Raw genomic sequence first — 27,319 nt, 5'->3', positions numbered from 1 at the left:
CTTTTAAAGAGGTAAGAGTGACTAGAAGAGGCTCCAAAATCAAAATGAATCAGCAGTATCTGTATTTTGTCCTTTTTCTGTTAGTTTGTGCAGCATAAACAAAACACTCAGCAAAAAACGGTTTATCTCCTTTAATAGCTGATTGTTTGGATGAATTCTTTGCAGCTTTGCATTATGTACAGCCAAGCTCAGGGTTGTGCAGACAGATGACTGTTAAAATCATCATAAAGAGCAGTGGTCAAATTAGTTCAACATTACTACATTACATTTAAAACACATTGGTGACATAAGCATTAAATAAGAGCACAAACAAAATACAAAAATAAAAAATATGAAAAACAGTCACATTACGATGTCTTCACATATAGTGAAAAAACAAAACAGTAAAATAAAAAAAATGTTCTTTTTACTAAATAGTGCATCATTTAGTTGTTTGTCAGGATTTGCTGCACGCAGACAGGTGCAAGTCTACTTGTCCTTGTGTGTTACAGCTCTAAACGTGTATTTGATCTTGCCAAACAGCTTACTTAACACTCACACAGGAACTGGTTTAGTACAGGTGTGAGTGTGCTATTTAATTACTCATGTTGTCCAACTATAAAGGACTCAAGTGTGTAGAGCTTTTCATTTCTCATGGCATCTTAGGGTTCACACTGAAATGAAATACATAACAACAGAATAATGTAATGTATGGGTCAATAAATTATAACATCCAATCAGATGCCTAGTTTTTCACATTATAAGAGCAGTGGTCTCTGATATCATAATCCAACTCCAAAAAGATCTGCATAACACAATATACAAACATTAATTAAACAACCAGCAACTGAATAATGTCGTAATTCTCTGCATAACTCTGCTAAAAGTATGTTAACGTCTATTCACAACTCTTTTTTACTGTACAAACACTACCTGTGATTGGCAACAGCATGAGAAAGGCCTTTTCCCTAGAAATCTACAACCCGTACAATGCACATGACGTTGTAAGTGCTGTAATAGGCTAAAGGGCTCATTTAAAGTGTAATATGTAAACCCTCGTGATAAGGACGGACTTGATAAGATGTACTCTGCCACATCACTTACGGTAAGATAAATGATTTGGTGAAAATAAGTTTCTACTTGTTTACGTATAGGGGAGAGGGACAGAAGACAGCAGTTGACACTCTTAAGGCAGCTACAGTACAGTGTATTAATACATGATAAAGAACAATGCTCGTGTACATATTTGGTGTGTTTAGGAACTCAGTAGCTTTGCGGATAGTGCCTAACTGTCATAAATGTTCAAACTGATATTAATCTCATAACATGTAAACACATCCCTTAATTATTCAAGAACATGCATGAAACTGATAAAATCATAAGGGATGATAAAAAAAAAAGATATTGTTTTAGTGCTTATATGTTTTTCATTAAGCCTGTTGCAAAGGCAAAGTAGCTAAAGACGTTCTAATTAGGCATCTTAAAATTAAGTTCTATATTGACCAAACACACTGAAGGAAATGTGTCCTTTGCAATGAGGGATTTTAGGGAATTCCTTCACTTTTCAGCTTTGCACTGATGCTGAGTTCTGATGCTTGATAAAACATTTACAAGGATGCTTCTAGCCTTCAGTACAACCCAAAAAACCCACCCAAATACCTTTCTACTAGTCTCCCTCCTGATCACCTTTGCTCTAGTAACCACTGACCAATAATCAAAGGACGGCAGTGAGCAAAATATGGACATTACCCTTTGTCTGGCTACAGGAAGTGTTCACATGACTGCACTCACTGCAGATTTCCATTCAGATCAGTGGTGACAGAGTAAAGGGGATGGGCAAACAGCCTGGTGACAAGCAGGTGAGGTGGGTTAACAGATTAGTGTTCATATCAAGTCTCCACTTTTCCAAAAGTGCCCTCTGGTGGTCTGTACTGTTTGGGGAAGGCCTTCAATTGGAGAGAATTGAAGGCGTATTTTCTGCTGCCCACGTTCTTCATGGTGTTCTCTCTCCTGCAGCCCTCACTGTAGATGGAGATGGGTGAATGGGAATATTTAGAGAAGTGCAAAAACAATTGTTTGGCATAGTAGCTGTTTTTACAGTCGACATGGAATTCTTAACCTTTTTTGCCTGCTTAGTTCATGTCTCTGGTCATGTTAAGGAAGATTCATGATATGTCGTTTAAAAGACAAACTTCCATCAAAGTGTAATGACTTTTGCTTGCCTCTAAAACATCATATGGTTTTTGGCTACACCACTAAAGCTGCACAGACAGGAAAAAATATTATAAACCAATAATATAATATTATGTTTTACCTCCCATCACACCACCCCACCTATCATTTAGCAGAAACACTGAGCTAGCTCAGACACCCTCCCTGAAAATGGAAGGAACAGCCAATCAGAACAGAGCTCATGTGCATATATCAGTCTTAAAGACAAGGTAAAAAAACAGCCTGTATAATACTAAAGAGATGATGGAAAATGGTCATGTAAAAATTAATTATGACTTTTTTTTTTTTTACAAAACCCCATACAAATGTTATAAGTGAGCCCCAGGGGGAAAAATTACAATGCAAGAAAAAAGTAGGATATGAACCCTTTAAAGGACCAAAAAAGATAAATGAAACAATATAGCTTGACACAATGATTGCAATGATTCACTGATTAGATATATTTGGTTAGACACAATACGGTGGTGTTTATGGTGGGTTCAGTATGATGTAGCAAAATAAGGAGTGCATGAAAACTTGCCTTAGGTTTCAATTTAATACATGTCAAGCTCCAGTCCTAATGGGCCAAAACACTGCAGATTTCTGCACACTGCCTCATTAAACACACCTGATTCCGCTCATCAGCTAATTAGCAAGGCCTTCATGAACTGAATTCAGAGTGTTAGATGAGGGAAAACATTAATTTCTACAGCACGTTGGCCTGGAAGGTCCCCCGTTTGACATGCCTGATTTAAGAGAACATTTAATATTGTAAAAGTATGTTACTTGAGATTTCAGAAAGGCACAGTGAAGTTTCCTTGATCCATTCATACTGTTTTTAGCAGTATATTATTGCTGTTGGAACAAATCCTTGTGTTTCCAGAAAAGGAAAATTTAACCTTAAATGTAAGTTACTGTAAGTTAAAGACAAAAATGGAGATAGGAACATGTGCACAAAAACAAAGACCTGTGCTTTATAATGTGTTTTACAATGTGCTTTACAATGAAATCAATTGTGCTTAGAAGAAAATAAAAGAAAAAAGTAATGTCTTCTCAGTTCAGCCACAGACCTGAATTATTCACTATTAAACAGGCACTTTGAATTTAGAGCATCACTGAGGGATCCTGATCACTCATTTCTTTTCTCGTTTTCAGGCAGTGGCAGGGCAGCCTCACCTGCGCATGCAGTCCAGGGCCTGGGTGAAAACCTGAGGGGCCAAGCAGTGCTCCTGCTGCAGGATCATACACTGCTCCAGAGTGACAGACATGGCTGTGCGGTCCTTTGCACTTTTACAGCTGGTCACCCGCACACCATTCAGACGGCGACATACCTGGGAGAACAGCAGGTGAGCAGAAGGGGGAAAAGATATCTGTCAGAAGTGTGTATAAGATTATAAGCACTTTTACATGGTCAATTGACTTGTTAATAATTGAAGAAAGAGTGTTGGTTTAGTGAGTCTGTGAAGGACAGAGGGTTTAAGGTACAAACAGAAGGAAAACCAGACAGGTACAATGTGGACACTACACACTGAAATGAATCCAAATGAATGACACTCTCAAATGAATTCAGATCATAAGGACAAATAGTAAATGACTGTACCTCTGCTGCCTGCCACAGGATGTCCACATTCTTACTCTTTCTGGTGTTTATATTTTGACTGAGAAATTTCAGTAGCTCTGGTACACAGTTCTGACTGCGCGATCGAGGCAGACCTGGAGGAGGAAATAATGACTTACTGAAACATTAAACACTACAATAAAACATTAATCAACTGGGATAATTCAATAACCAATGATTTCTATGGTTGTAATCAGATAAAATTGTATACTTAAGAGCTTGTTTACTCACAGTCCTCCGGCAGCACTTCCTTGAACTGGTCATAGTAGGAGTTGAGTCGCGCCAGACTCTCCATATTGACTATATCCTGTAGTGATGTGTCACCAAACCTTTTGAATAATATAAAGTTCATCAATATTACTTTAATGTTTTTTATTCTTAGACTTAAAGGGCAATTTCACTGATTCTTCTAAATTTATGAATAATTAAATGCTTAAGAAAAACTAGAGTGGTTTGGTGTGAAATTCTCAGTTCTAGAGAAACTCACTCAATCAGAATTGCTGACAGTGGTGGTGATAGGAACCAGGCATTTGAAGAGTTTAATGCTGCCAAAAGCTCCCTCAAACAAAGTTATTAAACGAGATGGTTATAAATATGCTGTCTGATGTCTGAGACATTGTTAATGCTAGTTTTGAGATAAAATTTTGGCCTAGAACATATTAGTTCCTCCCCTTCACGGCTATTTTACAATTATCAACATTACATATAAAAACTCCAAAGACACATGTATGTTCACCTTGTGGTTTTGCATGATAAATAAATTAACTGTATTTATGTTGTAGACATTGCGACCCCTGGTTCCTGTCACCTCCACTGTAAAGAAAGTTGGGTTGGTATATTTCTCTACAATGAACCATTTCACATCAAACCACTCTGAATGACTTTGTTTACGTCCCCGTGATTGAGCTATGCAGAAATTTTGAAAAATCAGTGGAACTCCCCTTTAAGCTAATCAAATGTTTCCCAACACGAATAAATAAGATATTATACAGCAAATTTGTTCTGCCTACTTCTCTGCAAGTGTCTGCTGTTCATTGATTCCAATGTTGAACAGCACTGGCTGAACACGCAGTAGCATCCCGTTTTGGATCTCCCGTGGCAACACATCAAACATGTTCCCAGGCAGTGGGACACGCACATTAAACCCATCTCTGTTTCCTGTGATAACAGGCAGCATGTCGGGCCCAAAGCTAGAGGTTGCTTGGGTGACCTTAAAGGTGACGTTCCGAAGGTCCATGATGCCAACGCACATGTCCTCCAGCATGGCCAGCTCCTCCCCTTTAACACAACAACAGAGCTTTGAGTTCCATCATAGAAAACAATAATAATGATAATATAAACTGCACTTAATACTTGTCCTCAAAGTCTACACTCAACAGTTCTCTGTTACACTTAAAACCATGTTACAGTGTTTAGAAATTGTAAAAACTTGACCGTAACATTAACTAAACAACAGTTTAAAAGAACAGAACACATCCTTTAGGTTTTACACACTGGCGTTTCTTTGTTGTTGCACTCACGATTCCAACCCCTCTTGTTTGTTCTTAAAACACGTTTTAAAAGTGTTAGGAAAAGTGTTTGAAACCTTAATGTTTGGATTTATGGTGTGCTTTTGTTTTGATTTAACAGGATCATGCCATGATAGAATTGTTGTTGTTTACACCATAAATTCTCTGTACTTCAATGTAATTTTGACTATTTAAATATTTTCTAAGCCACTCTGGATAAGAGCGTCCACTAAATAAATAAAGGTACATTCTTAACACAATACAAATAAACATGAACATCAAATGCATACAAACACCAACGCTTACCATAAGTGCTAAGCAGACCCTCAAACTGGACCAGTAAGCCGATAGTGTGAAGCTGTCTGAGGAAGCCTTCCTCACACAGACAGTTCCTCAGCTTTGTTACAAACCCACAGATCACAGCCGTCAGCTGAAGAGAGAGACGCATTCACCACAGATATGGATTATTATTACATAATGGATACATTCAATGACCCATCATTTAAAGTATTAATGAGGAATATGTACACAGACCTCAAAGAATTATTAATGATGGCTATTAATTCAAAAAGATTTCTTCAGTTTGATACTGAACTGAGAAAATAACACACTGAATTGAATGCATACATCATTTCCATTAGATAAAATGTTACATCAGCTCAAGACTCACATTTTGCTTACTTTTGGCAAAAACTGTGTTGATGTAATATTTTAATAATGTGGAAATGATTCAAGTTTAAATTCAATGCATTTCTAATACAGAATGCCAAAAATGATGCTGTTTGTGTTTGTATCCACATTTTTTGAGTGTGAAGCTGTAACTCCTGAGCAGTGCACTTCAGTAGTGGAGTAGACTACTGTTATTCTGTTTGTGTTCTATTGTTATTCTGTTACTCTGTTATTTGTGTTATGACAAATACTGGGACCCTGAGGCCAAACCTTAATGATTTCTGTTTTTGTGGATGTACAAACAATGATTCATGATTTTAATTATCAAAAATAAACCTGAATTGGTTTAAAATTGATTTTAACATTTTCCAATTTAAGTGACCAAAATCTCATTATTCTCATCTTAATTTTTTTTCTTTTCATGATCTGTATACTGTTGTCAGTAGTGTTGTAGAACGTCAAGACTGTAAGTTAACAGTCTTGGTGGTGTGTTAGTGTGTGTTACGCTGGTCTGAGTGGATCAGACACAGAATAGTCCACCAACCAAAAATATCCAGCCAACAGCGTCCTGTGGGCACGTCCTGTGACCACTGATGAAGGACTAGAGAATGGCCAACACAAATTGTGCAGCAGCAAATGAGTTATCGTCTCTGAGTTTACATCTACGAGGTGGACTGACAAGGTAGGAGTGTCTAGTAGTGTGTACAGTGAGTGGACACAGTGTTTAAAAACTCCAGCTGCACTGCTGTGTCTGATCCACTCGTACCAGCACAACACACGCTAACACACCACCACCACGTCAGTGTTACTGCAGTGCTGAGAATGATCCACCACCCAAATAGTACCTGCTCTGTGAGGGTCCATGGGGGTCCTGACCACTGAAGAACAGGGTAAAAGGGGGCTAACAAAGTATGCAGAGAAACAGACGGACTACAGTCTGTAATTGTAGAACTACAAAGAACCCCTATATAGCAAGTGGAGCTGATAAAATGGACAATTACCATAGAAACAAGGAGGTGGTCCTAATGTTATGCCTGATTGGTATATGTTTTCATTTAATAATAAAAATGGATTTTATTGATTGGTTTATACTTTAGGCGGTGATTCTGAATAAGTCTCAGGGAAGAAGGGGCAGAGAATAATCTCACCATTATTTGCTTCCATAAGTTACAACGCAAAGTTAAACTAAAACTAATAATTAAAGCATATATAATTATACTTTAATAGAATATAGAATTTACAAAATAATCCACCAAATATTAATTTGCAATTTTATCTCATTACCGTAGCACAGTGATGGCGAATGAGGTTTATATTTTACTTGTACCGCATAACATTTTGTTGTTTTGATTCACTTCGGTAGATTTTATAAAGAACAGATTAAGAGATAAAGAGATTCAGCAGTTAAAAGTAATACAAACTCATTTTTTTCTAGTTGAAAAAAGCAAAAATATTATACATATGGTAATGAGTTCTTCATGTTTTAATGTAGAATTACAGTTTATTTGCTGAATTTAACATCTTGGGAAAAAAAAAAATTGGCCAGTGCAAAAGTTATGGCACATTTATATATATTTTATATATATGTTTTTCCAATATGTTAAACTCAGCAAATAAACACAAATTGTTCACTAAAATTTGCTGAGAGTGACAATTATTTTTCTTCTCTATATATGATATGTTAACTTATTTTCCCTTAGAACAAAATTAATCAGGGTGTTCAAACTCTTGCATGTGAGTACACTGCAATCATGAGAATTGGGGACAAATTGCCAAAAAACTTTGAAATAGAAAAATAAATATTTAAACATGTGTTCCTGAACCATATAGAGATCCCATTCATCGACTAAATTATATGAACACTGATTAATGCTCAAATGTGTACGGACATGGTTTGAGATGGTTTTGTGAGAATGACTCATTTTGTTTAGTCATGATGTGTGAAGGTTCTCACTGTTTGACAGAAGACCACGTCCCTGCGGTACTGTAGCGTCAGACTCATGCCAATAGTGGGAGCGCAGTCCTGCATCAGCACAAACACCATAGACTTCTTCGCCTTGTCACTCATCATGGCCACACACTCATTCAGTGTAGTCAAGAGCGGATACAGAGCATCACTCCATTCACCTGCAGCATCACACAGGTAACACACTTGACTCACTGCACAGATCCAGTACAATTAAACCAAACTAAACTGTTCTATTTTAAACTTGCACAAGTAAAACCCGCAGAATCAGGCTTACCTGGAGAACTGCCCTCAACACCAGGGCTTCCATCTGTAGAGGAATGCAATAGGTAGTTTGTATTAGAAAAGCTTTGGGGACTGCAGAATAACTTTCTGGATGTTAGATGTGATGTGTATTATACTAAGCATAGCGGTAAAATGTAGGACATGAGAATAAATTCAGCAGCATTTATAATCCACGTAAAACAGGAAATTATATGGTCTTGCATAGAGTTGAAAAGGGATGTAAAACTGAAAGCACTAGACAAAGCAGTGCTGGAAGTTTCAGAACAAAAACATTATAAAAATAGTGTCTGGACGTACAGGAGGATCTGTAAGAAGAGGGTGCACATGCAGAGGTCAGAGAGAGGGATGATGGTAATGATGAAGGGGACTCAGGGTGAGGATGTGATGAATAAAGGGAGGTGGAAAGGGAGGATGAAGCGGACTTGTAGTCGGGGTTGATCCAGAACGCGTCACCCTGGCTACCTCTCTTGCTGGTGTTGGGCTGCTGGTCAGAGAGGAAGACGTCCTCACTGCTGTCGCTCTGCAGCCTCTCCCTCGTTAGCAGCCTGTCCACACAGCGGATCACACATTCCAGACTCTTATCCACATTTAACCACACCTTCTCCTGCAGCAGAGGGGGGAGAAAGGGGACCAGAACATAGAGACGATAGTCTGAGTAAAAGATTCTCCTGTATATGTGTAAACATGGGTGAACAGTATCAAGCACACTTGACAAACACTCATATTTTATATTTTACCCTCAAGTCCACTTAACATGTTTGTTTTAGTTTTATATATGAAAAACAGTTCCAGCGCTGCACGATATGGACATAAAATGTGATGTTTGATAAGTTGTAAGATATCACAATGATGATATGAGAAATTTTGGTGCTGGATGTGTAAGGTAATTTGGTCTGTCATCGCAGGCCTTAATGATAGCATTTATCATGAAAACACATATTGCATTAATGATAAAAATTGTTGTAATGCATTTTTACATAAACATTATCCAACCTCTCTTTATGTCTTAGAATTAAACAGACTGGTCTTGTTACTATGTCTTTAAGCCTGATATATGGAAATGTATTGGCCTGTTATGATGGCTGCCTGGTTCAAAAAGCAGGTCAGGCTGCAATGTACTGAACAACCTAAATCATCAGGGACAGGGAAAATTAACTTCAGCCCCTTTTTTTGTATGTCTAGATCCTTTGGAAAGCTACGCAATGATACATTTGCTTCTTGGAAGCCAGGAACACGTCATGATTTTAACTCTGCGAGAAACACTCCTTGGTTTTGACATCAGAACTAGGGACATGAGAATTATGGGATACCGATATCCAATATTTTTCATGTCCATATATGCAGATGCAGATCCATGAACATTTATAAAATGTAGAAACTGAGACTAGATTAAACCTGGATTAGCACTACGGAGAAATGTCAGGTTTATTTCTATAGGGTTACAAATGCGGTTAAAGGAATAAAATGCAGGCATATTAGCCCAGTGTCACCTAAACGTTCTGCTCTTATGGAGTATGGAAGATACATCATCAAATATCGTTTTTGACATATTGGTGAAATGTAAACATCTGGTTCTGATATCATCAGGCATCCCTAAGCACAACCATGATAAATTTAATACGCATTGTTTTTGCAGCTTAGTCTGCATAAACAGACTGTATGAACTAGGGGTGAACTGAACACTTTGAAGCTTGGTCAATGTTTACATACTACATCAAACTTTATTTTAAAAAGCAAAGAAAATATACAGTGGTGTGAAAAAGTGTTTGCCCCCTTCCTGATTTCTTATTCTTTTGCATGTTTGTCACACTTAAATGTTTCAGATCACCAAACAAATTTAAATATTAGACAAAGATAACACAAGTAAACACAAAATGCAGTTTATAAATGAAGATCTTTATTATTAAGGGAAAAAGAAATCCAAACCAATCCATTTTGTGTGTACTTGTGTTATCTTTGTCTAATATTTAAATTTGTTTGGTGATCTGAAACATTTACGTGTGACAAACATGCAAAAGAATAAGAAATCAGGAAGGGGCAAACACTTTTTCACACAACTGTAGTTTCAGTCAGCACTTTGTGCTAGTTTAGGGTGCTTACCCACTCTTCTTCATGCCAGTCCACATTCATGGAGGTTCTGTTCCCTTTTCCACTCCACTTGGCCTGTGGAGAGCCCTGGTCATTTCGGAGGACCACGCGTTCAGTGTCTGGCGCAGAGGGAGAGGCTTTAGAGGCAATGAACTCTGGCCGTGCTGCACTCAGGGCCTGGATAGCTGAGGCCAGCAATTTATTGTCACATACAGTCACCAGCTGCCTTGTCTGAGAAGAAAACAGGAAAGCAATGTATATAATGAAGAAGAGCAATATAAAAAGGGCTATTGTGTTGAAAGATGTTGCATACTTAAAGTGTTTGTAATATGTTTGGAGTATGAAGTGGCTGCTTCAGGATGTGAAACCAATAAGAAAATGCATGATCCAGAACACTTGTTTATAGCACAAAGAGAGCATAGAGCAAAGAGAAACAAAACAATCATAGTTGTCTGAGCCGTGGATAAGAGGGTTCAAGAGGAAGCAAGAAACTAAAAAAGGCAGAACGAAATGACGCCAGAGAACAAGACAGAGACTGACCAGGGTAATAAACTATGTAGCACCAAGTTTCATGAAGGACAGCAAACTGTCTGACCTTGTCTGTGAGGATGGCAAGGGTTCTCTCCAGTGCATTAGCTGACCGCTCTTTAGCAGCACGGGATAAGCGCTCGGTGTAGTAGCTGACCTGAGTCTTCAGTGTGTTAATGTGGGAGATGATCTCTTTCGCTCGTACCACATCCTGAGGCTGGTACACCATTGATTGTGGACGTGACTCTCCAGCACTGAGAGGAGAGAGAGAGGTGAGAGAGGTATAGGTGGATTAGTCCATAAAAGCTTGAACAGTCGCTCTCGATTTTTCATCTCTCTGCTGTCTTTTCCCATCTAGATGGTAATGATCAAAGTGTACATGTGAAACATTCACTCAGTGAAACATGAACACAGGTATGTACAAATACACTGTACACAAGTGAGTGCTGTACACAGGGGCGTTCTACAGCGGTCAAAAAGACATTCCCTGAACACACATAAGTCTGAACTAAGTGATTTATGAGCATGAAATTAAAGTGGCAAAACACCGGCCAAAGATAAAACAAGATGGAGCACCAGCACTGATGAGAATGAACATTTGAAAATCTGCATCCCCATAACTCACCCTTCATCCTCAAATGCACTGATTAGAAAGCAAGCATAAAAAAGCAAATGATTACTACTGCAAATATATTAGTTAGAAAAATGAAAGGCAGTACATTCCCAAATGTTAGAGAAAGAAGCAGCAAAATGAAGCAAATATTTCCAGAGAAAGCAATAATGACCCTCAACCATCCAGAACATCACTTAGCCAAACCTACACAAGCTCTGTAATCACATTCCACTGGCCAGCTGGTATGCAGCAATCCTAATATGACTGAAAGTTCTATGTCTAGCTTTCCCAACAGAGATTAAATCTAGCCTCTAGATTACTCTCTCTACTGTAAATTACCTTTACTATAAGATTAGACGTATTCTGTTTTTTCCTTGTAATGGTAGCTAAACCGAAGCAGGAAGAACACTGAAGTTAGGCTTTTAGCTTACTGTTTCTTGGTCTCGTCAAACTTCTGAATTAGTTTCCTCAAGCCACTGCCTTTAAAACCTTGATGGTGTGCTGCAGGGGCTCCAATAGTGACCACATCATAGGTTCGGTCTGCAGGGAAATATACTGCTTCAACCCAAGCTTCATGCAAACAGGAACTGAAGACATAGTTGCAGGAGATACTATACTGCCTTGCATCCACTGGCTAGACATCAACTCAAGCAAAGAATAGTTAGTGTTTTTGAGCATTTATATTTGTCATTAAAGCTTGACAACACAGTAAATATAGATATTGCTTGGTTAACAACAAGATTAGGGACAACAAATAAAGGCGCTGCATTGATTGTCAAAGTATATCAAGCTAATATTTAATGAAAGTTATGCTGTCAAAAATACAGTATCACCATTTTCAAGAGAAATAAACATGTGACTCATCACCTTAATTAAAACATTTACAGACTTTTTAGCAGCATCAAGGAAAACATGATAATAACTATCATGTAGGTTTCAGACTGGACTGCTTCTGAAGTCCAGCCTGCTATGTTTTGGCATAGCTGAACATAATCAGAAAAGATCCAGCGTATCTTACCATATCCTGACTCGCCCTGTACTCTTATTCTCTGAAGGTGGAGGTTGGTGGGCACAAACTCTAACTTTCTTTCTGCTTTCAAAGTACTGGATTTGAACGAGGGACCTGATAAGAGAAGAACAAGTGACAGGTAAGAGAATCTGTTTTAAAGGCATGTAATATTATAACTTGCGAATAGGTACTATTTATTGGCCTATGATTTTATCTAAACTGATTATTATAATCACAAGCTAGGCAACCATGTTACCGAGTAATCACTAGGTTCCCAACCCCAGTTCTGGATTAAGCCTGCCATGCATGTTTTAATGTTTTTTCCTGCTTTAACACACACCCAATTCAACTTATGAAATACTTATTAACCCTATCTTTCCTGATGTCTTGTCAGAGTTACATTCAGGGCCTTTAGCTTTGCTCCTTTAATTCATTAAAACTTGACACCAGAATAGTTGGGGCATGTGGATGTCCATGTTGGGCATAGTAAAATGTGTCTCATAGAATTGAACCTTTCTGTGTGCTTCTGCGTTTTCTATCACTAAATAAAAGAAGCACCACAATGCTGTCTTTTTTAGTGATTGTTCAATGTGCAACACTATTGTTATCTGATTTATATTATTGTTCCATTTTGTTCTTATTATTTTTCTGCTCAATTTTTGTCTCCTCACTCATCTCACAGTTTTCAAGATACTGACACACTATGTGCCCAAAGGTATCCAGACCCCGCTTCTTATTAGTGAATTCAGCTACTTTAAGATGCACCCATTGCTGACACAGGCAATCAATTGCACACAAACAGCTTGTATTACCTCCACAAAGAAGCACTGCTAATAGAAAGAGCTGCTCTGGAACAGCCACGCATGAGTCTAGGGTCACCATGCCCAGAGTCATCTAGAGGGGTATAAAGCTCTCCAGCATTGGGCTGCTCTCTGGAGTGATGTAGCACCATCAAATACCATAGGTATGAGCTGGAGTGGGGTTTGTGATCCGGCATCTAGTGTAAAGCTTTTCCAGAAGACTAGAGGCTGTTACTACGGCCAAAAGGTGGACAAACTCCCTATTAACACTCCTGATTTTGAAAGGAATGTTGAGCAGTTGTCTACAAACTTTTGTATATATAGTGTATGCAGGGCAGGGATATTTCAGGACCAAGACTAGAAACTACTGAGTTATTGTATCATAGTGAAGTACTGTATGACAGATATGTGTGGGTGTAGTGATGCAATTGTAACTACTATGCACTACTGTAAGCCAGTGTTGTTACATTTCCTGTTACATATTAGACATCTAGGTCTATAAGGAGATAACAGTCCCTTCTTACCCTTGTACTCATGAAGGTCACTAAGTGTTTCTTGGTAGGTGAGAATGATGGTCTGGTACTGAGTGATGATCTGCCTCCTCAGATTCTCCCAGCATGGAGACAACTCCCCCAGTTCCTCCAGCTCACATACCCTTACACACACAAGTGATTACACAGACATGCAAGGATGAAGAATTCCTCATTCCCTCAAACACTGAATCAAATGTTTGAACACATGCACCAACACACTTTCACACATTATACCTGGCAGCGTCCTCCTCCAGGAGCAGTTTTACAAACTGTCTGGGTATGTGGAGAGACAGCACGCTTTCCGCCATCTGCTCCAGCACACGAAGGTGGTTACCGTCAGTGGTGGGTAAACGGTACATACGTGATATTGTTCCTCCAAATACTGCAGAAACGCAATAACAAATCAATGTACTTTATTTGTTTTTTTTCAACAGGTACAGTGTGTACTCATCAATAGCACTTGGTCATGATGCAAATGTGCCACGTTGGCCAAATGGGTAATTTTCATCTCCTGCCCCTGAGCAGGTTGGTGTTAAAAAATATAAAAAAATAAAACTAAGAAAATCCATCAAACAGGTCAATTTGTGTATCAGTTAACAAGTTGTCAAATCATAGGTGAGTAAATTCATCCATATAATTTTTATTACTTCAATTAAAGGCATTATTGTTGTTTCATTCTTCAAGTGAACAAACATGAATGCACTAAACTCAATTATCTTTGATCATTTCATACCTAGTAAAGGTTACTTTCCTGGAGGAACATCAGTGGACAATTTTACATTAATATAACATATTCCTGCTCTTGTGTCTTAAGGAATGCAGTGATAGTTTTGACACACAGTTGAAATTGTAGGGAATTTGGAAGATGTATGACTCATATAGCCTCAACCACCCTGCTACACATCATTAAGTTATAAATGAGGGAGCATGTGGATAATGAGCTCTTTTTACCAATTAAAGGACTAAAAATAAACATATGCTCCCAGGCACATCTGCTTCAGTTTCAAAAGTGAAAGGTTTTTGAGACAGCGGAAAATGATACACTATTAACTCATACAGCCCAAAAAACAGACATCAGACATAATTATTCAGACACTAACCAGCCTTTAAGAGTGTATCTTTGCACAGAGAAGCAGATTTTGCTCTTATCCCCATGGATTCCGTCAGGCTCTCATCAACAGGTAACACCATCTGTGACACACAGAATACACAATGTATATGGGGACACAATGTAATGCATAGATCACGAGTAAAGACTGCACATCATTCATTTCAAAGTCTGTATCTTTACCAGAATAAATGTGATTGAAATAAAGACTGTAGACCACTGTTTACAGCAGATCTTACTCAATTGTCCAGTTTAAATGCACAGAAACATTACTACATTATACACTCTACTCACTCTGCCATTAACTGTGTCTGTACGAGTCAGTGGAGCCCTCTGGTCTTTCTTTTCCTCCATCTGCCAGGCAATAATGGTGATGTTGCCCACCCTCTCATTCTCTGCTGATCTGAGCCATTGAACAAATAACAATTCTAACCAACTACATTTCTCAGACTCTTACAGTGAATTGTGAGTTTGTGGGTTGGTTTAATCAGAGCTGGGTTAATTAGGTCTTCAGAGTGTATGTGATCTATGTAAAGATGTGTGTGTCTCGTACAGAGTTCACCTACCGTAGTGTAAGATGAAGCCTATGATATTTGTCCTGTAGGAGTTCTTTGACTGTGAACATGGCAGAGCCCAGCAGATACATCTGTTTAAAACATTGAGACAAGACACAAACACTTGACTCCATGCTGCAAAATGTAGTAGATCGAAGTGGATAAAGTGCAAAAAAGTTAATCATCTCGTTGTTAAAGTTAATGTAAAGTTTAGTATAAATGATGATTTGGATGTAAAATCAGAGGTCTCTCACCGTTCCCTGCGAACGATCTTTGACATCATAGGCAGAGAGTTTGACTTGAGTCTGCTGGGTAATCAGGGAGTCTTGGAAGAAAGCGATGCTACTGAGGAATATTGGGTTACTTGTACCCTTAAAAGAGAAACAAAAACCCTTAAAAATACACAAATCATAAACAAAATGCACACAGTCTATATTACAGCTTATTTGGGGTATTTTAACCTTAATCTTTAGAAGTCTTTTTTTTTCTTGTAATTTTGCCACACTGAAAAAAATGGAAAAAAATTGTAACTGTAGGCTCGAGTCTCATGCAGCTCCATTTTAGCCCCCCCCCTCACCTCTATGATCTCAGTCTGAGCATGCTTCGTCCAGAAAGCTTGAGGAGGGGTGGTGCAGCTCACTGCTACAAAGCTACTGGGCTTTCGCTCCAATGCTGGAGTCACTAACTCACTGCATGCTGAGAGAAAAAAACGAAAAGAAAAAGTCAGTGGACAGAAACAATGGGTTGTAAAAGAAAATAAAAAAGTGCAGGCAGAAAGACTGGCAATATTCAGCATGATCTTATATACACATATCTGCATACGTGTGTGTGTGTGTGTGTGTGTGTGAGTGTGTGTGTGTATATATATATATATATATATATATTGCCATAATTCCTTCAAATATAATCAAACACACTTGACAACTTAATTAATTAATTAGGAGGAGACCAAAATTAAACTTTTTGGCCACAGCCCAGCCATTATTAATTAATTCCTCATGTTGGAAATATATTTTGGATGAGCAGATGAGACCAATTATCTGACTCAGAATAGCTGCATCATCTAGCCTGAATAAAAAAGTCTAGTTTAGCCAGAGAGTGTGCTCAGGAGAGTGCAATAAGACATTTATAAGCCAGCTGTCATACTTTCTATATTAGACAACAGTAAACATCTTGACAACACAAGATAAGGGCTGAATACCAGACTCTGACATAGACCAGTACCTAAACAAGAGTGGAGATGTTACAATGCCCAATAAAATGTATTAAATTTTTTAGTCCATATGCTTACTGATAGAATACCTTCAAAGTTTTAAATGTTTAGAGAACCATGAGTCATTGTGTGAATTTACAGCCATAAATTGAGTTGGTACTGTTTAAGGACATGCACAATTCAGTTCAGACTGCAGCGGTTTAAATTTTCAGACCAAATAGTGAGGTCAATTTTCTGTCTGCTACTCACCCAAACTGAACTCCAGCACAGGCTCGTCAGGATCCTGGCTGTTTCCTGAATACCATCACAACACAAGTGAGATATTCTGTATGCTTAATCTTAGTAGGCTAACATAATAACTCTTATCAGTCACACTTATGATCTCAAATAATAAAATGCTGCCATTCATTAAACATATTGACTAGATTTAAGAAAATTGTATTTTTCTCGATACCACATTTATGTTTTAATGGAAAAGAAGATATATTTTATTATGATATAAATCTGGCTGTAATTATTTATTAATTTATTTAAAAAAATACATTTGAGTAATATGGTAAAATAAAGGAAATAACTCTTGATGTCTAAGGGTTACTATATGTCCTGCATCTTAAACAGATTTCTTAACATCCCAAGACTCATGCATTGTTGAGTCATGAAATACATAATTAATTTCTTTCAAAAAATAATTTGCTTAAATCTTAAATCAACAGTAATAAAATCATTCAAACCTATACAGCCATCTCTTACCTGCCAGTGTGAGGCCCATCATTTCAGAGGACAGGTCGAATGTGTTGGCGCGGTACACAGACCAGGGCCGGTGGCGAGGGCTGCGCTCTCTCCCTGCCATCTTGGCTCCAATTACACTAAAGACCTCTGGGAATCAGAAGAGCAGGGCTGCAGAGCAGTGGCCAAAAACCCTCACACCTCTGTACCTTCAACAAAATCCTCCACAATCCTCCAAAATCCAGGCCTGCCTTACTCCATAAACTGGCCTCTTAATGGGAAAACTGGAGAGAGAAGGAAATAACAACAAATATGAAGCTCTCGACGTGTCAAAAATCGCCAAGATCAGCTGTGAGGCAAACTGTGCACAAAAGCCTCAGGATCTGCTTTAATGTGAGACAGCAGAAGATTTTATGCTGGTAAACATGCTCGTACATTATTCATCTGAGTTCAAAGGAAGCCATTTAAAATTAAAACCGGATGCAACAGAAACAAGGGCTTGAGAAAACGAGGGGAGGCCTAGAAAACTTTTTTCCTGTTTGTATGACTGGATTATTCATGACCATGAGGAAGCATTTTGCCAATAACAAGATTTGGTAAACTCCTTTAAGAATTAAGCAAAGAAAGATTCTATTAACAGATTCTATTTTTCAGTGATGGAGCTTGAAACTTTTATTCTTTACTCAGCATTAATTTCAGTTACTTGGGGGAAATCTCTTCTAAACCACTAACAACACTGAGGCATCGCTTGAGAGTAAAACCTTGACAGTGGCATAGACTGGCAACACTTTCTCAGAACACTGCTTGAGGTCTAAGTCATCATACTAGGATCACAGGCTGTCAGGATGCAGGGTCTGAAGGACCACCCTTTTCTTTCTCATCATAAAGGACAGCACACTGTGATGAAACTGGGTCATGTTGTATGATTCTGCTCTTCAGACCTTCCAGAAATTATCGATTAAAGCTTATCCACTCAGTGCCATGAAGGCACACAGACAATGACAGAACTTACTAGTGGCATAACAGTCTTCTGTTTGCTTTTCTCATTGATGGTGGCTTCACACATCATGCTGTTTATGACATCTTGGAGAAATAAAAGTAGAGGTAAAGCATAAGAGTGCTTACTTTTCTCATCATTTTCAGAGAGAAGTGTGTTATAAAAGTCCTCACTAGGTATTGCCATTAAGAATATGAATAAAAATGAGATGTTTTTATGGTATTGACAGAATTGCTTTGAAAAATTCTGTCTTTCAATACCAAATTTCAATACCCAAGTAAACAATCTTAGTGAGTCAATAAGCATACATGTTCCAAAATCTAGAATAGTGATTGGCTGTCTAGATTACAAGCATACATATGCATACAGGAATACACTGCATTCACATGCCTCTTGCATTTTAACATTGATTTCTTTTTTTAAATAAGGTATTAAAAAAAAGTCCAGGTATTGGTATCAGTATAAAATATATTGAATAATATCCAGCCCCAATTACCATAAAACACATTCAGATATCCAAAGCTGTGAAAAAAGAACATTTATGAACCCAAAACTAAACCAACCCTGCCGAAAAATAAACAGCCTATTTATAACATTCAGCGTCAGAACAGCATCGTCAGATCTTCTGAAATAGCACAAAGGAAAAACAAACTAAAAAATCATGCCAGTAGGCACATATCTGAATGCTGATATCTAAAATTGGAGGGATTCGAGCTTGGCGGATGGCAAATGTGTATAGCAGCAGGTAGTGGGCTGTGAATGAGTACTGGGTGGTTTGGCTGGCTCCGCTGCAACCTACAGCATACAGTCACCCAACAACCCACCAGCCATCCATCTGCCTGTACTGTGCTGCAGCCTAACTTCTAGCCATCTCAAAGAGAGTGTGCATTGGAAGGATGCATATTTGTACCTTTTTAATAATTAAACTTTTAAGTAGAAATATAAAAGCCAAGTCAATACATGCTGTAAGGAGTCAATGCAATTTAAAAATAACTGTAATGGAATACAGTGCGATTATGTTAATAAGCATTGCAGTTTGTTTAATACAGACACTGATCATGACTGTGTTAATAGCCAAGCTCACAGAGACAAAAGATAACTAAAACTACAGATAAAAGCCAGTAATGGAAAGTAGCTACTTCTATCCATGACCAAAACAACTGCAGCTGAAAGAAAGAACATCTTTAATAAGGCCACAGGTGCTAAAACTTCAGCATAATGCACACTGCTTATCCTTCAGTCTTCATAGTGGCTCTTTACAGCTTTTCCACTTGGGCTTTTCATTCAGGCTGCAGCATCTGTCTTTTAATCTCTTAAAAGCAAAGGACACTCATGTTAAAGGAGTAGGTTACAGAGTATGCTACCATCAGAACAAAAATAAGTCTGAAGTAGATTAAATATGGAATGATGTTAATTTGTTCAAAATGGGATACTCTGTGTGTAACCTGCAGTGCTCTTTCATAAAGAGTGACTCACTCTTATGAGTCAGAGTCTGTGCCTTTATCAGCCTCCACACAGCACATGAGCTGCTGATGGTTTAGCACACATCACTCCAGAGACAGCATACACATTTAAGGAGAGATTCACCTTTTCACTCTGAAAAGAAATAAATACATTACTGTCTACAAGTCTAAGTCACTTGTGAAAAGGATATTTAAAAAGCCATTCATGTGGGCAGAAAGTCTTTTTGCTGAGAAATACACTAACATTAGAATGACAACAAATAACATTAATACAAAAAATAGTCCATGTATATCAATGTTTTTGTTTAACTTTTTCCAATGAATGGTTCTTTTGTAAATGAGATGTGTAACTGTGTTGAACTTGTTAAAGAATGCTTAAATTGGTAAAGAAGATTTACATTTTGTGAAGGCTCTTCAAGTTCTCCAAAAGGTTCTTTACACTCAGCAAAATTTTTTTCACAATTTTCTCCCAACTTGGTCATGTCCAATTCTACCAACTAGGTAGGTCTTCTCCAGTCACATGATACCACCAGCGCTACTAGGGTGAAGGCTAGCACATGCTTCCTCTGAGTCATTTGAAGCCAGCCACCACATCTTTTCGAACTGCTGCTAATGCAACTTCATCAGGTGAACATGCTCAGAGGAGAGCGCGAAGTGCCAATTCTGTTGTGTAAGCTAATAGACACCTGTGCTAGCTAGCATTGTGCTGAGAGGGAGGGCCGTCTTACCCACTCAGAGAGAGCGAGGCCAAATGTGTTCCCTTGGACTCCTGGTCATGATTAGCTACAGCATCACTGGGGATCAAAACTGCAATCTAATGATAGGGCCAACACTTAGATGGCTATGCCAGTTGGGGGCACTCTGCAGTCTTTTACTCAAACATGACTCTTTGGTGTCCCAAATGTAGTTCATCTATAACATAACATTGCTCAAAGAACCCTTTGTGGCACCTTTTTAAATGTACAATTTGTTTTTACAGGCATGAACACATTTATTGTCCAGATGAATGTTTTTAAACAATTTGCTTGGGTGCCTAAATCTTTCACATAGAAGGATACCAAGTGCCACAACATTTATAAATCAGTTTGATGCAAAAATAAGGAGTGGATGAAAGATTGTTTTATCTTAAGTTAATCTTTCTGTTTTTAGAAACATATAATATTTAATAATAATGCACTAGCCACAAGCTAATATACATTTATAAGGAGTGTCCTTTACCTCCCTGCTCTCGAGTTTGAGGTAAAGAGGAAGTAATATTTTCAGAGGAGAGAGGTTCTGCCCTTACTGTGGGCTAGCTTGTTTTTTTTTGTTTTTTTTACACTGCATGCAGTATAATCAGTATGAAAATATTTACTCCTACACAGTTTTTGGACCTTACTGTCATCCAACCTAAGTGAATGGAGTCATGTAGCAGACAGATTATTCCTCCAGAGCTTTGCAGAGGCTGGATAAAGGCATTGTATGATGACCTCTATCTTCAACACCCTGCCTTATCAGCTTTCACTCCGTACTGCAGTCTGAATGTCCTCATCACAGACAATATAACAACTCTCTCTTTCTCTTCAGTCTCTTCTGTCATTCTTATAAAGCAGTAAAAGGAATCTTTTATTAGCACAAACACTCATGAATGCTGTCTCTCTCTCTGTCTGGTCAGACTGAGTATGAGCTATGTGATTAGGTGATTGATGTACAATGCAAATGTGGAACTGCTAGTTTAGTACCAGACTGTCTCTAACATTATGAGCTCTTTTGCAGCTATGACGCAGAATGTAAACAAACCATGACAGCCTTGAATGCGTCTTTCTCCCTCTTCTGTTCCCGCTCGCTCTCCTCTCACGATGGCTAATCCTCTCTCACTCTCTCTCCTTCATGGCGCAGCCCTGTTTCAAGCTCTTCAATCTGTTCATCAAATGACCCCCTCTTGCCTAACTCCTGTCATCAAACATGGCTTACAACAGCGCTCAGAACCATCCATCCATTCATTCATTATTCAGTTCCTTCACATAGGCAGAATTCAGCTTAAGGTATAAAAAGACTACGGACGCACAGATATTTGGAATTGTGGGCCAATGCCGATATGCAATATTTTTCATGTATGAATCTGATGATGCTGAAACTGATGCCGACACATATTGATAAAATGTATAAATTATGACTACATCTACTTGGATTAGCATTCTTCCTGCCCCTAACACACCTACTGAATGTGGCAACTGGCTGCCGAGTTGAATCATGAACTTGGCAATTGGCTGCTGAGTGTATGAGTAGGACAACCACCAAATTGTGCAGAACTCCTCTAGGACTGGAGTTCACCACCCCTGGTTTAGACTGATATGACTGTTAGCTGTCAACTGTGAATTGTAAAATATGATCACAATTTTTTAACTGATAGAAACAGCAGAAACACATAGTCTTAAATAATATCAATATTGTAGCACTGGGGGCATCGCAACCCAGAAATTTTGTCTTCATAGAAAATATTTTCTGTTGTTATAACAAAAATATGTGTAACCAGAAAAGACATTAGATAGTAGATATTTTCACCAATATCATTAAAACTGTGTCCATATCGGCTAATATTATGGCCAAGTGATATATCGGTCAAGTTCTAATTTTTTGGATATTTTACCATCATTATTTCCTGATAAACGTCACATGTGATGCCTACCATTTTCAAGTAACAGTGATAGTGAAAGGCCTAAACAGTGAGCTGGTCACTACACATATTCCTGAAATCAAAGTAAAGACAAACAGGCTCTTACATTTTAGATGAAGTGAAACTTTACTTTCACTCACCATCGTCTGACACAAGAAGAGCATCTTAAAATCAAACACTCCTGTGACATTAAGAAATCACACACACTCTTTTTTGTCTTGTCTGTGTTATTCCGCAGATCTTATGTGCGTCATTAACATCCATAGAGTCAGTGCATTCATGTATAAAGGCACTTCTGCATGAATGGCTATTCATGTTCTCTTAACTACAGTGCAGTATAAACACGGCCACTTGAAGGAAATACCATATACCATGTCAACATCTCAGTATGTCACAACATGAAGCCTGTAGTATATTTGAGAATACATATTAATGAAATAAAAACAATGATTATGGCACGCTAATATGCATGTGTCACAAACCAAGAAATCGCCTGTAGCACTAATCCCTGTTTTTTGGCTGGATTCATATCAAAATATAACTAGAAGAGCTATGTCCATAAAAAGCAGCCAACTACATTTAGTGATGACTCTTTATGTGTAAGAACAGGATTCTCCATGCTTTCCTTTCATCTTCATTTCTCTATTATTTTGTACAGCATGAATGAATGTCTGCCTTCATGAGAACCTTCTTTAGTGCTCTTAGCAAACAGAAGTGTGTACATTTTCAACCAACATTCGTTAAGTAAAAAAAAGAGAGTGGGCAGAAATGGGCACTTTAACATCAGAAATTACAGGGCTGCGGCCAGTAAGGGTATCTGTTGTTCATGCATGATTTAGCAGTGTTTGTGAGGTATACAGGCTGCAAAAAGCTTTACAGGAGAAGAAAAGCCTGGTTACTGCCCTTTAGTTCCCATGACCACTGAAATCCTCTGGGAATGTACTGTACAATGATTAGATCACAACAGTAATTTGGCTATGAATTGGTGGTCTGCTGTTACAAGTCCATAATACATGATCACTACTGTCTGCGGGAGATCTGCACGCTTGAGAGGCCTAGTGTTGTGATTATATTGCTACATACAATCGTATGCAAAAGTTTGAACATCCCTAGTCAAATTATGTTTTTGTTGATGTTCTAATGTGGTATTTTTCTGAAGTTTAATATACTGAAAAAAAAATGTACAACATAAATGTGCCATAACTTTTGCACGTCACATTTTATTACTTATTTTTTCCCCCCATATATTAAAATAACCAGTAATGCACAAGCATGTCTCTGTAGAGAATGTGTTAACTTATTCTCATTTAGAAAATCAACAAAACATGTAATTTGACCAGAAATGCCTTTGTATTAGATTGTATTGTAATTGCAACATTCATTGTACCATATTGAAAATGCATTGAGGAAGCAATAAAGTGATGTGGTTAAAGACTGGCCTGCATTATTTTGACCAAAACAATGTACTTTTGTTGGATTACACAAACACTTAGATTACATGAATACTTTGACTCACAGGTCATATGTAACTGTAATGGGTCTGGGTGCTCACAGCATACAATAAAAAACACTGTGATTACAGCCTGCAATATCAGTAATGAAGATAATATTCTTTATTATTATACCAATTTTTATATTATATAGCAAAATCTCAGACTGCAAAGGCCAGTAATACAATACTAATGTTTAGCAAACTATATATTTGCAGAGTGGTCCACTTTCTAAAAGGTCTTTGGGGTTTTTGGGTGAGTTATCAGTGGAAGGGAACAGCCTGGCTGTCTTGCAGCTGTGGCTGTAAGGGATGAAGTGGACTCCCTGTAGGTGCACAGCAGGCCTGACAGATCCAGCAAAACAGGATCCCTCCCCACTCTAAAACCCTCCTCGGAACTGGCTGCACTGCGGCGCTATCTCAGAGCTATCTCAGTCTTTTGCTTATTGAGCCGTTTTTTTCTCCTCTCTTTCAATCTCCTTGAATGTTTGCCTCAGTCAACTCTCATACCTTAGAGCCTCAATAACACTCACTAACTGTCACTCTCACTTTCAAGACATATGGTCTCTAGACAGTTGTCTGAAGTTGGCAGGGTTTCTACTACACTACTGGGATCAAAACCTAAAGCCTTTACATTAAATATTACAGACACACTCTGATTCAAACCTATAAAATCTCTAGAAGATGTTGCTGTGGGGATACAAGAAGGTGACCGAATGCAAATTTTACCTTAAATGGTTAAACCAAATCATGTACATTTGTCCTTTTTCCATGTTTTTCTCAATCACACTGGATTTTCTTGGTTTTATATATGAATACATTCATTTGAATACAGAAGCATTTATTTTTCTGGCCCCACAAGGAGAGGTCAGAGTGCATGGTCAGCTAAATCTTCTTGTGGCTATAATGGCAGTAGGTTTAGACTCATTCATTTCTGCCACTAGCATTGGGTATTGACCTAGAACTCTATGTGCTTGCGTTCCTGTTTTACTGGAGCTGGAAAGTCTGAATCATTGCACTTTCAGCTCTTTACAAAGGATTCTGTGAGCAGTATAATGAATTGGTGTTGAACTCTCATACTTTAGATCTTAAGCTGACCATCACTTAGCATCATCTACAAACCCATTTTCAAAAAATGTGGGACACTGTGCAAAATAAAATAAACAAAAACAGAATGCAGTCATGTTCAAATCATTTAAATTCTGTATTTAATTGAATATAGTATAAAAACAACATATCAAATGTTGAAACTGAAAAACTTTCTTGTTTTTTAAAAAAGATGTGCCTATTTTGTATTTGATGCCAGCAACATGTTTCAAAAAAGTTGGGACAGGGGCAACAAAAGTTGTGTAATGCTAAAAAACACCTGGTGGAATATCTCACAACTAATTATGTCAATTGGCAACAGGTCAGTAACATGATTGAGTGTAAAAAGAACATTCCAGAGAGGCTGAGTCTTCCAGAAGTAATGGTGAGGAGGGGTTCACCACTCTGTGACAGACTGCGCAGGCAAACGTTTCTCAAAATAACGTTTCTCAATGTAAAATAGCAAAGAAGTTGGGGATTTTATCATCTACAGTACATAATGTCATTAAAAGTTTTAGAGAATCCAGAGAAATCTCTGTGCACAAGGGACAAGGCTGAAAACCAATATTAACTGGCCATGATCTTCAGGCCCTCAGGTGACACTGCATTAAAAAAAGACATGATTCTGTAGTAGAAATCACTGCATGGACTCAGGAACACTTCCAAAAACCACTGTCTGTGAAAACAGTTTGATGATATACATGATATATGGCATCAAATTCAAAATTTCTCAGTTTATACATTTGATATGCTGTCTTTGTACTATTTTCAATAAACATATGGTTTAAATTTAAATATGCACATCATTGCATCCCAACTTTTTTGGAAACAGTGTTGTACAAGGGATGTAACGATACGCATACTGTCAGGTTCAACAGGATTTTCGATTGTGAGGTCAAGATTCAATTTCTGATAATAGAATAACCCTCAAAGATAAAACTTATTAAATTTATATGTCCAGTTTTTGTTAGTGAGGGTGCCCATATAACATATGTGGTTTATAATATATGACATATAACATGTAACCTAGTGGTTTCCACAAAAGATGGCAAATGGGAGACCCTCAAAAGACAGGTCTGTATCAATGATAGGTTTTTGATACTTTGATTTATTTACGATTTTGGATGTATTTAAACTGTTACACCCTCAACATCTACTCATATGGCGTGCACATGTCCACATTTATCTTAAAGTCTAACTTGCAAAGGCTGACTACAAAAAAAAAAACAAAAAACATCACTGCTTGCTTTTGAAATGTTTACAGTGAATGAGCCATTCTTACCAGTCAATATCTCTAAACATAACACAGTAGGCCTCTAAAACCTAGAGAGGGAGAACACTGGAACAGACCAGTAGCAACACTGACAACGAGTGGACACAGTTCCACACATAAAAAAACAGAAGGAAACAATGAAGAAGAAGAAACGCTCAAACAGTGAGGCGCTTGTCTTTACAAAAACAGCGGTACTTTCCTACTGAGTGTGTCAGCCGCTTATAATGGACCTGCCTCAGTCATGATGATGTCAGTCTGAGGATGCACTACAGCAATTTCCTCTCAGACCAAATGAGCAGTTTTCCTTCGAAAACTGGCAGAAAAGGAGGCCTTGTCCGTTTGAGTCAAAACTCAGCCTGTCTGCAGCAAACCGAATCCAAAGCAACTAACGTTGTGTGAAACAGGAAATTCATGAGATTTACAGCTCATAACCAACACGGCGCTGCACAGCCTACCAGCGATTAACACGTTCAGCAAATTTAGACCCCAGTGAACTACGACAACATCTCGATTTCATGTATTCTCTTGCAGAAAGACAGTCCGTTAAATCAATCGGTGGAGCGCTGTTGTCCAGTCATGTGCTGCTCTACCGCTATAAAGAGCTCTTCCGTTCTGCTCCTGTAACACCACTCACAGCAACACAAGCCCTTTGAGAAGCGATCCCATTTAAAATCGCCCAGCCTTTCCTACACCACCCTAACAGATACGATTCGCTTGTTTATTGCTTTTCACTCGCGCGATCATTCACTCTATCCCATCCAGCCGCGATGCACACGAAAGCTGTTCAGCTCTGATGATGAGGCAGAGGAGACTTACGCTTCAGTCACAGACTCGGTCCATTTTCACAACGTCTGTGGACCCTTTTCTGCTGTTTTTAATGCCTTTAATCTGCAGCTCTTACACTCGCTCTGTAATGTATAGACCTCCAGACTCGCCCTGTTACTCCG

General features: G+C 38.2%; 1 protein-coding gene across 4 annotated transcripts; it reads right to left on the bottom strand.

The window, feature by feature from the left end:
• Positions 1–116: 116 nt before the first annotated feature.
• On the bottom strand, positions 117–27,319 carry inpp4aa (inositol polyphosphate-4-phosphatase type I Aa). Of its 4 annotated transcripts, none has more exons than XM_036597838.1 (24): positions 27,189–27,319; positions 17,433–17,692; positions 16,932–16,976; positions 16,047–16,165; positions 15,724–15,840; positions 15,482–15,561; positions 15,210–15,318; positions 14,908–14,998; positions 14,042–14,189; positions 13,799–13,929; positions 12,484–12,588; positions 11,897–12,005; positions 11,478–11,495; positions 10,920–11,106; positions 10,337–10,555; positions 8,534–8,840; positions 8,229–8,261; positions 7,940–8,112; positions 5,623–5,746; positions 4,819–5,086; positions 4,040–4,137; positions 3,791–3,903; positions 3,367–3,521; positions 117–2,001 (listed from the first exon to the last, which is right to left on the bottom strand). In XM_036597838.1, exons 2-24 carry the CDS (start codon positions 17,530–17,532, stop codon positions 1,869–1,871), a joined length of 2,982 nt encoding a protein of 993 aa, XP_036453731.1. In that variant the 5' UTR covers positions 17,533–17,692; positions 27,189–27,319; the 3' UTR covers positions 117–1,868. The 4 variants fall into 4 exon arrangements, with proteins under 4 accessions (XP_036453731.1, XP_036453852.1, XP_036453768.1 ...); XM_036597959.1 differs by having other exon boundaries at positions 1,869–2,001; positions 8,699–8,840; XM_036597875.1 differs by lacking the exon at positions 11,478–11,495 and having other exon boundaries at positions 1,869–2,001.

The sequence above is a fragment of the Colossoma macropomum genome, unplaced genomic scaffold, assembly GCF_904425465.1.
Source record: "Colossoma macropomum unplaced genomic scaffold, Colossoma_macropomum, whole genome shotgun sequence".
Classification (NCBI taxonomy): Eukaryota; Metazoa; Chordata; class Actinopteri; order Characiformes; family Serrasalmidae; genus Colossoma; species Colossoma macropomum.
The sequence above is the reverse complement of the archived record's forward strand: the minus strand, read 5'-3'. Positions and strand labels throughout refer to the sequence as shown.